The sequence below is a fragment of the Daphnia pulex genome, chromosome 8, assembly GCF_021134715.1.
Source record: "Daphnia pulex isolate KAP4 chromosome 8, ASM2113471v1".
Lineage (NCBI taxonomy): Eukaryota > Metazoa > Arthropoda > Branchiopoda > Diplostraca > Daphniidae > Daphnia > Daphnia pulex.
In genome coordinates, this window is record NC_060024.1 from 11,891,037 (window position 1) to 11,905,327 (window position 14,291).

Consider the following 14,291-nt stretch of genomic DNA (forward strand, 5'->3'; position numbering starts at 1 on the left):
ATCAAAGACTGAAAAGAGGTTCGCAAAAAACGCCGTTATAGTACTCTGACGAGGAGGTGCCAGTGTGGCTGCAGGGGTCTCAATTGGTCATACAATTTGCTTGGAGTGTTGTAAAGTTAAAATATGTGAATTTGTTTGTTTGCCCACAGCCACAGACAAAGTTGTGAGATACAAAAAGAGGCCTGATCTGCAGTCGTTCTACAAAAGAGTTATTCAACGAACCCTAACTTAATCAACAAAAACCGGCAAGAGAAAACAGTCCCAGTCAAATAAGGAATAATCGTACTACGTACTATATGCGACTATATGTAACGATTCAGATCAACGCCACCAAAAAGTCAAAAGGAAAGAATCGAGATTATTTTTCCTTACCTTTTAAGGCTGGGATATTACAGCCAGGCATTCACAACCACCCATCCGTTGAAAAGTTGAAGACACCAGGGCTAGGAAAAAGGATGTCCTCGTGGATACACCCACACACACATGGGTGTACACGAGGATAAAGGGGTTTTAAAGAAAGGAGGAGGAAGAGATGTGTAGCTCGACTGACATGGGTAGTTTCTCCAATCAAGTGGAATGCAATGCTGATTATCTGTATAAAAAAAATATGAGTTACCAAAAATATTTGCAGAAAGAAGAAAGTTGAAATTGAGACTGTGGGTAGGCCTAAACCCTTTAATATTGTTAATAAACACTACACGAGAATTTAAGTTGTTCAGCAGGAATAAAAGTACACAAATCATTATCATAGCGATTATATACTGAGATTGTTGCTGATAACAGGGCACAGGCAAAATTTGCAGATCATGTAATGGCTGTCTTAGGCCTCAAATCTTCACAAAGGAGAAGGTTACAGCGCAAACAAACTGCCATTACTAGGGGCTTGCATGATAAATGCTAGTCAGGAACTACCACACTACCACAACAGCAGTAACAGGAACTGCTACTTATATTTAACTCTCCTATACATTCCATTCGTTTTCTTAGTTTTGTGTTTACCTGCCAAACAGCATGGAGAGCGGAGAGCATGGAGAGCTGCAACACCAGAGTTTACACGTACGAGAATCACATTTTTGTTATTTTAATTTGTTGTCTATGATAGTTGAATGTACTATTGCTCGTGCAGTCACGTTTCCAAAAAAAGTGATCTTAAACTTCGTCTCTTTTTCGAAATTTGTAACAAAGCATAAGCAGACGACACTAATCTTCTTATTGTAATCAGCATTTCAGCAATGCTAATATATCGATAGAATTAAAAATCGATTCCCCCTTATCCAAATCGCTAAAAAATGATAAAAGCGGTTTTTGACTTTTTTCATTCACATTCGACATTCTGAGCCCTCCTAACACAGATAAGGTAAAAGTAAAAATTTGCACGAAACCCGCAGATAATTACTTAGACTAAAACAACCGCAATAAGACCATCCAGACCCAGAGGTCTTAACTCTTGGAATCCAAGAGAGAGTAAAAGAATATTAATCGCTATAAAGTTTCCGTGATGAAAAACTTACAAATTAAATCAATTGAGTCGCACTGTTCCCGGAAAATCCCCGTTAATCCATTGTTGACGACGCACTAGTCTAAAAAGAATAGCTCCTGTCATCTCTTTCATGAATATAAGTAGAAAAACAATTGTATAACTGGTTTGAATGACAGCATCTGAATATTAGCTTTCGTTTGTCGCCTGGAGTAAGCAACTTTCTACAAAGACCTACAACGTAGAAATGCAAACGCATCAGTCGAATATTTAGGATGTTCCAATAAAAAACTTACATTCACACGAATTAAGCGGCTTTATTATTAGGAGAAAGCAGCACCCTCATCTTCTTACTTATGTAAAAAGCCGCTCCATTTTGCTCGTCGGTCGTGTGGTGAGGTTCTTGACTTTGAACGGAGCCAACCTGTTGGCTCCAACCTGCTTCAATATCTTATCCTCTTCGACACATCAGCAATAAGGTACAAATACCTTCAAGGGGTAATTGTAGGGCAACATGAGACTTCATGAAATCATACTCACTCAGCCAGAGAACTTACCGTGAAAAATCACCAACAAACTCGAATAAACAACTTTAAATGAAAAAGCGTGAAAAAGAAATCAGCGACAAAGATTCAACCAACGGCCGAATTCCCAAGATGAAAGTAACAGAAAAATAAATAAGATATCAGCTAACGAGATTCAATCTTTTTGGCTACGAATTTAATTTTATCCCCAGCTTGCAGTCAACTGAAGATATAAATATAATCCCCCACAGCTAGAGCTCAAAGCCGATCACAAGACAATCTCTCAGCGAAATCTTACAACATTATCAATCTGCAGTCGACAGTTCAACCGTCAACCCTCCAGTAACACATCACGCGCCAACATCCATCATGATCTGATTGGGGGAAACTAGAATCAACGACAATCCGGATTTCTTCAAACAGGGAAAATTTTCCCAATCATGAATATTTAATCCACAAAATATTGTAAAAAAAATAAAAAGCCCCGAGAATTTGTCTCCACATATTTTTCATTATAATGCCCAATTATACTTTATTAATCTTATTTTATTATTGTAAATAAAATGCCAAACATTTTCTTATGTCTCATTTTTTAGCTTGGATTTATCGCAATAACCTAATGAATTTTGAATAAACCTCAAAGTTTCGCATGGAAATCGTTCGCTTTGACGGTTGGCTGAGAAAATGATAATGCTTACATCCCCAAAAATAGTAAAAACATAAGACTGGTAAAAGTTATACTGGACTGGTCGTTTATTACGGACGAATGTCACTGCCAACAGCTCCCGCTCGTGCTCTCCGCCGTGAGGTTTAAGTTTCTGGAAACTTACCAGCTCAACTGCTCGAAACCATTATCAGCAAACACGGTTTAGCAGCCTGTAGCTATTTCTTGGCCCTGATCGTAATCTTGATTGGAAAGACTATCATCATCGAGGTCGAATTACGAGCAACAGATAAGGTTTTCTATTCGTGATTACGCGACAAGATGACATTACACGGTTGCTTGATGGATTCTCCACAGACTGTTACGGTTCTTGGCCGGGAAAAAATTATGCGGAAGGCCGTTAGATGGCCGACGTCGTGATAAGCAATTATTTGCAGGAATTGGGATAACAAAAAGTCTGAAAACGAAATGTTGGATACTTACCAATGATGAAAAACAACATTTTAGTTCGTAATTACAGAGACCAGCATTCTGTCTTATAAAGATTAAGCGAGTCCATTTAATCGTGACTTGATCAAGACAAGGTATGCACTATTTTTGGCCTCTTTCTTAAAAGCGTCAGCTTTTTGTGTAGCTTTTTGCGTTCTCTGTGTAACATCAACCACAGCTTTTTGTATTCAAACAGGAAACGATTTTCTTACCAATATAAATAAGGTATATATTTAAATATCAACCTCAAGTGTGTTGACTGGAGGAGATCTTTTCCCATAAGAAAAAATAACCGGTTCGCTGGAACCATTTTGGATTCGAAGAAAAAATCGAAGGAGGTCAATTGAGTACACGACACAATTAAACCAACATCACCGCTGCCGCTGCTTCGAGGCTGATGTGTTTTTTTTTTTACCCTCAAATTAACATTTACCCGTGCATACAAAATAATCACGGAGAAAGCTTTCACTCGTTTACAGAATTTAGCGCGCTATCCGAATTGAATGTTGTTGGACGATCCGGGACGATCACGAGAATTTTAATCTTTAAGATTAACAAATTATTGATCGGGGTTAACCAATAAATATCCTACTTTCTCTCCACTTAATGACGCTCATAAACATTCTCCCGAGATTTCTGACAAGTCCCAACGGTACACACAGAACTGTGTCACGATAGAGGTGGGCCATCATTTTCTTCTTCTTCAAAGAATGAAGTAAATTATGATGTTCGTGTTATTTGAATTGATTTTTAAAATCAAAACCAGCGGGGTATAACTGAAATATCTCCAACCTTAGGTCAGCTATCGGCTGTACACGCGTAGACTCATCTACAGGCCTGAGGGATCTGCACAGCTTTCTAAAACTGAAAGATAATTTGACTAAGAATAAGCGTGGCGGAAGTAAATCTAAGGTGATTTTAATAAACATAGGCTGCTTTGATATGAATCCATATTTAGAATATATAATTTAGTCACTCATGCATTTCTAATTTAATTTTCCATTAAATAAAGAGGGGATTTTTGCGAGCAAGCTGTGGGCTTATAGAATAATGAAAGAAGCCGACACATTCTATTGCTGAGCATTCGACGACGATACGTAACGATTTTTTTGACGGATGAGTAAGTAGAGCAAAGCTGAAAAATTAGACGATGAGTGATGAGGCGGAGGGGGTGAGGGACTGGGTCACGTGACTCCAACATTTTGGTGAAAGCGGTACCGCGTCTTCACCTGGATATAAGACAGCATCGATGCCATTATGAATTCAGTGAGGTTCTAGCGTTTGACTTATCAACACGACTTCTAACATTTGACTCAACGAGCGGAACAATAAGACATATCAGCTCATCTACCAACATGAGGTTTAATGGATTTTCCAAGGTAATCACGCAAATCTATTTGTTGGTGGCATCATCGCAGTGAAGTTTTCAATTGGCAAGTATTAGCTAATGTGTTGATCTTTGGTAATTTCAGTTTCTAGCCATGTTGACTGGCCTTAGTCTATTAGCACTGACAGTTGCCGCAGATCGTAGATTGGATGACTTGACTCAAGAAATCGAAGCTCGTGATGGTTCCTCACCGTACACTGGTGCTGGACAGCGTTCAATGAAATTGCTCGGCAAATTTAAACGGACGAAATCACAATCTTACGCCCCACCAAAATCACATCAGAAACCAAAGTATCATCCTCCGCCGCAATATGGTCCGCCCATACAATATGCTCCACCTCATCACGGACCCATCGCACCACCGCAATACGCCCCACCTCATTACGGGCCACCTAAACAGGAATACGGACCACCTAAGCATCAATATGGGCCCCCTAAACATCAACATGGGCCGCCTAAACATCAGCCCGGCCCTCCTAATCATCAGTACGGGCCTCCTAAACCCGAATACGGGCCTCCTAAACCCGAATACGGTCCGCCTAAACCCGAATACGGGCCTCCTAAACCTCAGTACGGACCCCCTAAAGGAAACTATAGAGCTCCAACAGCTGCGTACGGCCCACCGCAACCAGCCTACCACCAGCCAAGTTCCGCTTACGTGCTGAAGCCACAGCCGCCAGCGTATGCAGCTCCACCGCCCCAGCAGCAAGTCTACGCCCAGCCAAGTCCAGACTACTCTCAACCACCATACACTGCTCCACCGCCACCACCACCATCGCCTTCAGTTGCCTATGCACCACTTCCTATAGCACCTCCAGCTTACAGCAGTCCATCAATAACTTACGGCGCAATAGAACCGCCGCAAACTGACTACAACCAGCCCCCCTTGACTCTGAGTTACAACTCTCCATCAACCAACGATGATGACGACGATGATTCGCGTGAATCGACTTCAAGCGACGATTCATCAGCATCCAATTACAATGCGCCAGCACCGCATCATCATTATGAACCGGCTGAGCCGAAACCATCGGACGACGATGTTAAAGACGTCAGCGACGATCAAGTCGAAGTAGCGCCAGTATTAGCGGCTTATGTGGCTACCGAGTCAAGTGTTCCCCCCAAACAGACGGAATTCATCCCTTCGTATCCGCACTATTCCGACGATACCGACAACAACCACCCGGAAACAGACGATTCTCCGAAACAGAGCGGATATGCTTCTTCGATTCCCAATCACAGCGTCCAAGAAACGGATAACAACCATCCAGTTGCAGCGGAAGAACCTCAAAAAGGAACGGAACCGGAAATCATTTCTGCGGTATCGGAAGTTACGATCGATGAAATTCCAACGATTTCTCCTCCCGTCTCCGCGGATGAGGCGCTGGCTTATTCGCCCAACTTTGACGACAACAGCGCTTTTCCCGATTCAACCGATCACGATTTTTCTTCCCTGTTCAACCTCCCCAGTAATTTCTACAAACAGACAGACAACGGAGCGGACGCTAACAAGGGAAACGATTTCGGATTCTTCCAACTCGGCATCTTCCCCAAAACGAGCAGCTTCTTTGAGCAGAACTACAACGGCTAACAAGAAATTTCATCAACCATTGGGATTGAGACTAACCACTGACGGTGACTTATTCAATCCTCAATTTTGATTGTTTTCACTTTACTGATGTTGAATTTGCGCGATTTGTTTTTTCTTAGATGCGGCTAATCAGATCTGTAGAGTTCAGATCGTCTTTGTTTGCTTGTTATGAAAATGTGTCTCTTACTCTCTTTTTCGCGATGGCTCAAAATATTCCCGAAGAATTGGCACCTGTTGAATTTGTGCCCTTAACCATATATTGGATCTCTCTAATACATAAGATCAAAAACTCGTACGCTTTCTCCAACAGGTGCCAATCCACCGCAGATTTCATTTTGGCAGCGCATTCACCTTTTTTCACTTCAACTTCAATTTCACCCTCATCGTTTGCCATCAAGAAAGTGTTTTTTAATGTTATAGAGATCGTTATTTGCTTTGTTAAACCATGTATGCAATGTAAGAGGGCATCAAATAAAAGCTTTTTAAAAATATCCGCCCTGCGCGATTATTATTTGATTACAGTCAAGTGAGCACGTTATTTTGAAACATGTCTCATAATGGCTTTCAGAATGTTAAAAAAAGGTTCGGGGGAGTCTAACAAGATTTTTCCGGACGACTTGGCTGTATACTAGCTACGACGCTGCTAGTCAACATAATGCGGAAATGCGTAACGTTGCCAGATTGGTTCGTCTGGAAGACACTGCATCTATAATGTATATAGCCTAACCGTGCTTATTATATATACAACCGCAAGCGCGTCCGCTTTTCCAATTGATGTTGAGCAATCGCCATCGCGCTTCGTTCCAAGCTTTTGACGAAACAATAAAAAAAGCGTAAAACAAACCGGTCGATCAAATCGATTAAGCGTAGTATAGTCTTCTCTAGGATACATAATTATAAGTGAATCGTGACAGCCATCTGTTAATATTCATTACGTAACACAGTTACTGAATAAATGTTGACGGCTGTGAGGAGCTCCATCCTTATATCAACTGTGAAGTGAAGCTTGACGAACGATCTATTAACTCAGCTTCCTATGTTGCCAAGATATAATGGTGTCAAGACATCTCCGCTGGCTGTGGGTGAAAACACTGAAAGCAGTCTCTTATATAACGTATTAGTTTCCAATGAGCTAAGGGAAAGCCTTGTTTGCTGGTGTCTTTGAGAAGAAAGACGTTAGAGATCAGCGGCAGATCATTTGTCCCAAGTCCAAAGCTGTATATACTACGCTATAGCCTACTTTCTGACTTCAGTTAATTAGGCTATTTTAGTCGAACTTTTGAATTCAAGCCGAACGTATTCTGCCCTGCAAGTATATGGAAGTTTGCCATAACCGAATTAGGTCGTATTATACGTCTCTACGAATAGAGGAGCAACAACATAAATGACTCCATCGGACATACGTATAATTACATACCGTATGCTTCTTTACTATTGCATTTGAAGTATATATATGTAGTCTAATGATTAATATACCTACCTGGGTTTTTCCCATGTGGAGCCAGAATGTTTAACAAAGAATTTGAACGCCTATTCCCTTATTTACTCAACGGCCGAGAATTTTGGGACAAATGTGAAAAAAAAAAAACAACAATAAAACAACAAAAAACCTTATATAACAAATTCCATTGTAATTATTTACGGTAATAAATCATATAAGCCGACGATAAAAATAATGTGGGAGAAAAAGAAAAAAAAAAAAAGAATTGTCTCCTGTCTTATACCGTTCCGCCACCGGCATGCGCACAGCGAGGCTATATACATGTGAAATTATGTATAGCGCTCGTGTGTTGTGCTGGAATTGTATGCATCTATCATGGGAGAAGGAATTACCCAATTTTTATTCACAAAATAAATATACTGTACAGTGTCACGCGGTTAACTTTTATTGTTTAACAAACCACGAATATAGCACCGAAATATTTTCTGCTGGAAAAACAAACTGTAATAAAACAATATTAAAAGGCTGTCAGTCCATGTAAGTTACGGATCAGATTCATTTATTCTTTGGAATAGAATTAACTTAACTATAATTTACTATTTTCGTTAAATTGAGAACTGAGAAGGCTATATTAGTTATTAGCGCCATCTCATATGTTCAAGAGACGTTTCGTCGGTGAATAGTACAGCGCTCCGTTGCCATTATTCACGTCCATAAATAAAAACAAAATTCCGCTTCTTTTTTCTTTCTTCAACCGGGGTTGCGTACTGAGATATAACTAACAATGGCACCTTGATTAATTTTGAATCGAACATCGCGTATAACATAACGGGGAGGAATCAAAAAGAGTACGTGAATTCTTGATAGTTGCTGTAATTCTTAATTTTGCAGGAGTTCAGTACTACGATGCTGGAGGATCCATTGGCGTAGAAATAAAATGAAGAGGCCACAGTGACAGTCTGTTGCTGAATATTAACGAGAGTAAGTAGCGCAAATCTCCATAAACCAACGCGGAAATGTTATACGCGCATATACCGGCAGGGAAATGACACGTCACGTGACAGGACCGGCCGTCCAGCCTCAACTGGATACTATATATAAGAGAGTCGACGTGGCATTCATTACTTAGTTCATCAAAGAACTTTGGAATACACGCTCAGGAAAAAACCGACTAGCGCCCAGCATGGCACGTTGCAGAATCTTAAAGGTACGACATTTGGAAAAGTAAATTTGATTTCAGTTGGGAGAGAGAACGAACATTGACCATATTTCTACCTTTTTATTTTGCATGTAGCTTCACACCTTTTTGCTGGCTTTAACAATAGTTCTAACGATGGCAGATGAGGACAGGTCGAATAAATCGGCTGAGCGGAAAGATGTGATGCGAACCGCCCGATGTGAGCACCACGATCACGACGAAAAACCACCATCGAAATGGCTAGCAAAGTTCAAAAAAACCAAACTCTACGGCCCATCGAAATCCCAGCACCGACAAAAGACTCACTACGGACAACCTCAAGCACATATTCGACCGCCACCGCAATACGTACGGACTCAGACGAATTACAACATTCCGTCCTTCCATCCACCAGCTATACCTCCGCCGACATATAACCCTCATCTTCACAGCAGCAATCCCAATTATGTTTTACCGCAGCATTCTTATTCTCCCGTGAAGATTTATAGTTCGCCCCCACAAGTTCAAAGTTTCAATCCTCCAGCACAACACCTTCCACTTGCCCCAACCGAAGCACCTCCTTATCCTCAAGATCCGGAAGACTTTGAAGGCTACAGTCTTCATGCACTTGTTCATAACCCGCTAGTTCCTCATTCACAAGTTCCGGTATCCCCCGTGAACCTTTACGGTTATCCCTCACAAGAACAGAATTTCAATCTTCCGGCACAGCACTCTCTACTTGTCTCCACCGAAGCACCGATTCTTTCTACCTATTACAGTAACGCTCCCTCTCATCAAGATCTTGGAGATCCCAAAGATTATAGTTCTCCAACACCTGTTATTAATAATCACCCACCGGTTCCGTTATTTTCCGTGACAAATACTCATGATGGCTATCCTTCACAAGCGCAAAATTTTAATCTCCCGCCAGACTCTTCCACCGACGCACCGGTTCCTTCTACTCACACTAATACTCCTTATCGTCAAGATCCTGTTGAACCGGAAATTCCTACAGTGCCTGTTAATAATCCATCAGCTTCTTATTCTCCATCACAAGTCCCGGTGTCGCCAGCGTCGTATGTTCCACCTTCACCCAATCACTTGGAGATTCGGGATCCCGATCCTCCGGCGATCACTCCTCCTGTTTCCACCGAAGCAACAGTCAATCAAACTTCTTCTTATGCCGGAAGTTATGGTATTCCAACAACGACCCCTTACTCACAGGATGCTGCTAAAACAGAGAAAGTTCCTTACTCTTCACGACGTCCGAGTCGCCGTCCATCAAAGGCTCCAACTTACGCTCCTTCAACCTATTCCTCACCTGTCACTACTGAAAGGACGGCTTACACTTCTCCTTCGTACAGTGATTTTGAAAATCCTCCTGTTAGCAGTACGCCAGTATTTTATCCATCGCCAGCTACTACAAGCTACGATCCTTCAACTTACACTCCACCTGTCACTGAAGCCCCGGCCTATTTTCCTCATTACTTTGGTGATGATTTTGATGCTCACTCTTTCGATGATCCTGATCCTGAACCAGAACCTTTAGGAAAGCCAACTTTCTTCCCGAGTTACGACGATTCACCGTTCTCGTACAATAATCCTTCTTTCTTCGAGGACTCCCAGAATGTTTCTCCTCCAGTCTATAGCGAAGAACCATTTCGTAAAGCCAACAGCCGACCATCGGCAGAAATTCCTGATTATTACAGTAACGAAGATGAGAAAGACGACGCTTGGAAAGACGATGAGGAAGAAGAATTTTTTCAGCAGCAGGGAAAGTTTCCCAGGTTTGATGAGTTCGTTAAACAGATGATGAGCATAGGTAGAAAGTAGAATTTTGCCCACCGTTTTATTAACGTCTGGTAACAGTAACGAAAATTTACTGTTCGATTATTACCCGAATCTTCCCAAAATATTCACTATATTGTAAATTACTTTCTTTGACTGAATTGACTCGTTCTCGTCATCGTATTTAATATTTAAAATGTGTTAAATATACTATAATGTTTATATCGTCCAGATTTCAGTTTTCTTGTATTGAACTGTCGAATTTAGTAAAAAGTTGATATCGATTGAGTTTCAAACAATTTTTGTTCAGACTTTCCAGATATGCTTTGTTGTGATCAATATTAATTGGAATTGAATTTACCTTACAGTAGTCCAGGCATCATGTGTGAGCTGACCTAAATTTCTATTAAAGGGAAAGCAATCGTGTTTTTACTTCTATCGAATTATTGTGTGGAGTCAACGGCCAAGATTAAAACAGAAATGAAATAATATGTGGATATTTTCACGCGAGAACATAGTATATAGACTTTTGTCGTCCTGTAGAATGCGATGTCGTTAAAAGTAACTCAAGCAGCCGGAGCTAGTATATAAACGTTTTATTTTTGTTTGTCCGTATACTTGTGTCGTGGGGCTGTTCCCAGACCCTTTTCTCTTTTCCTTGTTTCCCTGTGACACTTTTTTTTTTTCTTTTTTTAATAAACAGAAGCGTTTGGCTGGATTTGGAAAAAAATTTCACCGCTAGATGCAAGTAGCCATAAGCGCGCCTGGTATTGAGGCCATAAATTGCCGTATTGCCGGTAAATGGAATCGGTCCATAGATTCAGGGTAACCAGCCATCGTTTTGTCCTCTCTTCTTTTTGCCAGCTGAGTTTCCTCATTTAATGGGTAACGCAGGGATTTTACCGCCATTACGTACTGTGCTCTCCAACCAACCAACCACCTTTTTAGTTCGCTCCCGACACAAGGTAGATATTTCCTTATTGATGAGCTACAAGGTACAATTGTACAAATTTCTAATCTATTGTGACATTTTAATGCTCGAGGACTGTGTGCCCTGTGACCAGGCTGAGCCCCAAAAAAGAAAAGTCGCACTGCTAATTGCTTCAAAGGAATTTAACAGAAGACATCATCGTGCTACTAGCATTTATACAAGTGTATAGCTCTTGAGTCTCGAATCGAATTTCAACGTTAGGCCAAGCAACATGAGACTGCACGGATTTTCAAAGGTACTCCTGTCAAATTATAAGATTTTTTAAAAAAAGATTATGCAACATAAAACTAAACTGAAATTGTTGATGTTTGACAGTTTCTAGCTCCTATACTACTGGTTGTGTTAACTGTAGTGATAGCCGACGACGGAACATCACACGATGCGAATCTCTATCAGTTTCTCGACTTTACGCGAGTGGAAAACAGCCAGCAGAAGAACGAGAATCGTCATTTCAAATGGTTTGGTAAACTTCGACGATCGAATAAGAACCAAAAATCAGTCGAACAAGTCAGCAGTCAGCCGGAAGATGAGCAATACGAGTCAGTCCCCAAACGTCCGCTTTTGCAAGCAGCTTTCAAAATGGTGCCACTCAGCTTTCATAAGCCTGGCAAAAAGTCGAAAGAATCAACCTACATTGTACTGCCACCACTGCCTTCCGCCAACCAGGCGAAATCAGTTGGCTCGCAAGGGCCGCATCATCCAATTTACATAAGTAAGCAAGACACTGCCTTCCACCAACCTGGGCCACCGTATAGTCAGACCCAATCAGCCCCAACAGGTCCAGCTCAGAATCCTCAGCCCAGCCCTTTTCCTCCTCAGCAAACACCCAACTACGACGCTCCCCCAAATTCCCCAGTGTCACCGAATGCGGAAAGCGAATACCATGAGGAAGCTGTCTCTCCTCCAGCCCACAGTGATTCTCGCTATTCGAAATGGTTTAGAAAATTGAAGCGAAGAAAGTCAAATCAGCCCCAACCGGAGAAGCCGCAACACGAGCCGGAAACATTTCAAGACAAGCCGCCCAATCAAGCGTCTGGTGCTATTCCAGAAACCATCTTTTATTATCAAAATGGGTCTCCCTACAATAAACCATCTGCCACCCCAAATCAACCAGGAAATGGCCAATCTCCAACCTTTTTACGTCAGCCCCAAATTGCAAATGGCCCATCACAGCCAGCTCCTGCCAGACCAGCAAACATCCAACCGCAATCAGCCCCACCAACGCACCCAGGAGTTTTCAGTTCTCAAATCAACTTTGATTCTCGAGATAATTTCCCTCATTCTATAACTGAAGTCCTAGAACAGCCTCCACCTTCCGGCAACTTGTACTCGAAATTGATTAAAAAAATGAAGCGAAACAAAACTCAAAAACCTGAGCCAGTAAAGGTCGTCAGCCAAGCGGAACCGATTTTCAGTCCAATTCAAACAGAAAACATTCCGCCATCTGATCCAGCACCTTACCGACCACTCCAATCGCCCCCACAGCAGACTCCTCCGAGACCAGCAGCAGCTAACATCGTAAAACCGCAATCAACCGCAACAAATCTGCCGTCAGATCCAGCACTTTACCGGCGTCCCCAATTGCCATCGCAGCTATCCCCTCCAGGACCAGCCAACATCGTTAAACCGCAACCAACAGCATCGCCAGTACCTCACAGCTCGCATCATCAGGCTCCTAACAAACCGGCTCGCCCAGAAGCGGCTACTCCTCCGGCAGGCAACTCTCTAACAAAACGTCCTCAGACTGTGACTGTTGAGAAGCAGCCTCTGTTTCCGGAGAGCGAAACTTTCTTTTCGTCAGCCAATAGGCCCGACTTTGGCCCAACACCGTTTCAAAAGCAAACTGAAAATAAAGGAACCAACGAAAGTTCCGATGGATTCTTCGAATTCGGCATTTTCCCAAACGCGAATGATTTTTTCGAACAAAATTTTTCAGGATAACAAGTTATTGTTCCATTTCGTTATTATGATGGCTTCAAAGTTGCTCCAAAAAAGTGTGACATGTAATAGCTAATTGTTCTATACCTGTATGGTGTATAGCTCTTTACCTTCAGTATGATACTGCGCACAAATTTCACGATTTAATTCAAAGCACCAAAGTATTGTTAATCAACCTGCCCCCCGACTATCGCCATTATTTAAAGTGTGATCACTTGTTATGTTAAACCTCATCTTGTACGGTTCAATACACATAAAACCAATTCAAAAGTAAAAACTCTGTTTACTATTATTCAGTGCCTTCAGGGTAACATTATTGGAATTTTGTGATAATCAAAATTAAAAAAAAAAAAGTAGAAAAGAAAAAAGAATTTGGCATCTATGGACGGTGAGTTGGTGTCAAATAAAATAACTATTTTGGTTTGTATTTTTGTTTGTCGACATTGTCGTGTAACAATTAACAATGTAGAGATAGTAAAGTAAAGAGATTGGAACAGCCAAGTAAACTAATCATGGTGGGAGTTCTAAGCACGAACGGGAAAACCTCTGCGTGTTTTTAGAGGTTTCACCTTTTTGACTTGATTTGGAAATTTGTAGCGTTATCAAGCATCGAGCAAAGTGATTAAAAAAAAGACCTAAGTGCTCTTAATGGCGAATAAAATGAATTGGGACGTGGAATTGGGGTAAACCAACGTTTTTTTGTCCTTTAATTTTCCTTACTAACATATTTTTTTCCCTATATGTACATCATTTCTCCCATTATCGCCATAGGAACGAACTTTCTTCTCCGCAAGTAAACGAACTTTTAGAATGGTGTGCTCCGA

The 14,291-nt window shown here is 41.4% G+C and overlaps 3 protein-coding genes across 4 annotated transcripts; all 3 read left to right on the forward strand.

Annotated features, from left to right (window-relative positions):
- The first annotated feature begins 4,423 nt into the window (after positions 1-4,423).
- Positions 4,424-6,623, forward strand: LOC124199915 (extensin-like). 2 transcript variants are annotated; one of them, XM_046595964.1, is made up of 3 exons: positions 4,426-4,533; positions 4,627-6,176; positions 6,252-6,623. In XM_046595964.1, the coding sequence occupies exons 1-2, from the start codon at positions 4,510-4,512 to the stop codon at positions 6,130-6,132; spliced, it is 1,530 nt and encodes a 509-aa protein (XP_046451920.1). In that variant the 5' UTR covers positions 4,426-4,509; the 3' UTR covers positions 6,133-6,176; positions 6,252-6,623. The 2 variants fall into 2 exon arrangements, with proteins under 2 accessions (XP_046451919.1, XP_046451920.1); XM_046595963.1 differs by having other exon boundaries at positions 4,424-4,533; positions 4,627-6,623.
- Positions 6,624-8,694: 2,071 nt separating this feature from the next.
- LOC124199916 (proline-rich extensin-like protein EPR1) lies at positions 8,695-13,744 on the forward strand. The gene is made up of 4 exons (XM_046595965.1): positions 8,695-8,780; positions 8,868-11,503; positions 11,582-11,764; positions 11,845-13,744. Exons 1-2 carry the CDS (start codon positions 8,757-8,759, stop codon positions 10,581-10,583), a joined length of 1,740 nt encoding a protein of 579 aa, XP_046451921.1. The 5' UTR covers positions 8,695-8,756; the 3' UTR covers positions 10,584-11,503; positions 11,582-11,764; positions 11,845-13,744.
- Positions 11,741-13,470, forward strand: LOC124200631 (vegetative cell wall protein gp1-like). The gene is made up of 2 exons (XM_046596898.1): positions 11,741-11,764; positions 11,845-13,470. The coding sequence occupies exons 1-2, from the start codon at positions 11,741-11,743 to the stop codon at positions 13,468-13,470; spliced, it is 1,650 nt and encodes a 549-aa protein (XP_046452854.1).
- Positions 13,745-14,291: the final 547 nt, after the last annotated feature.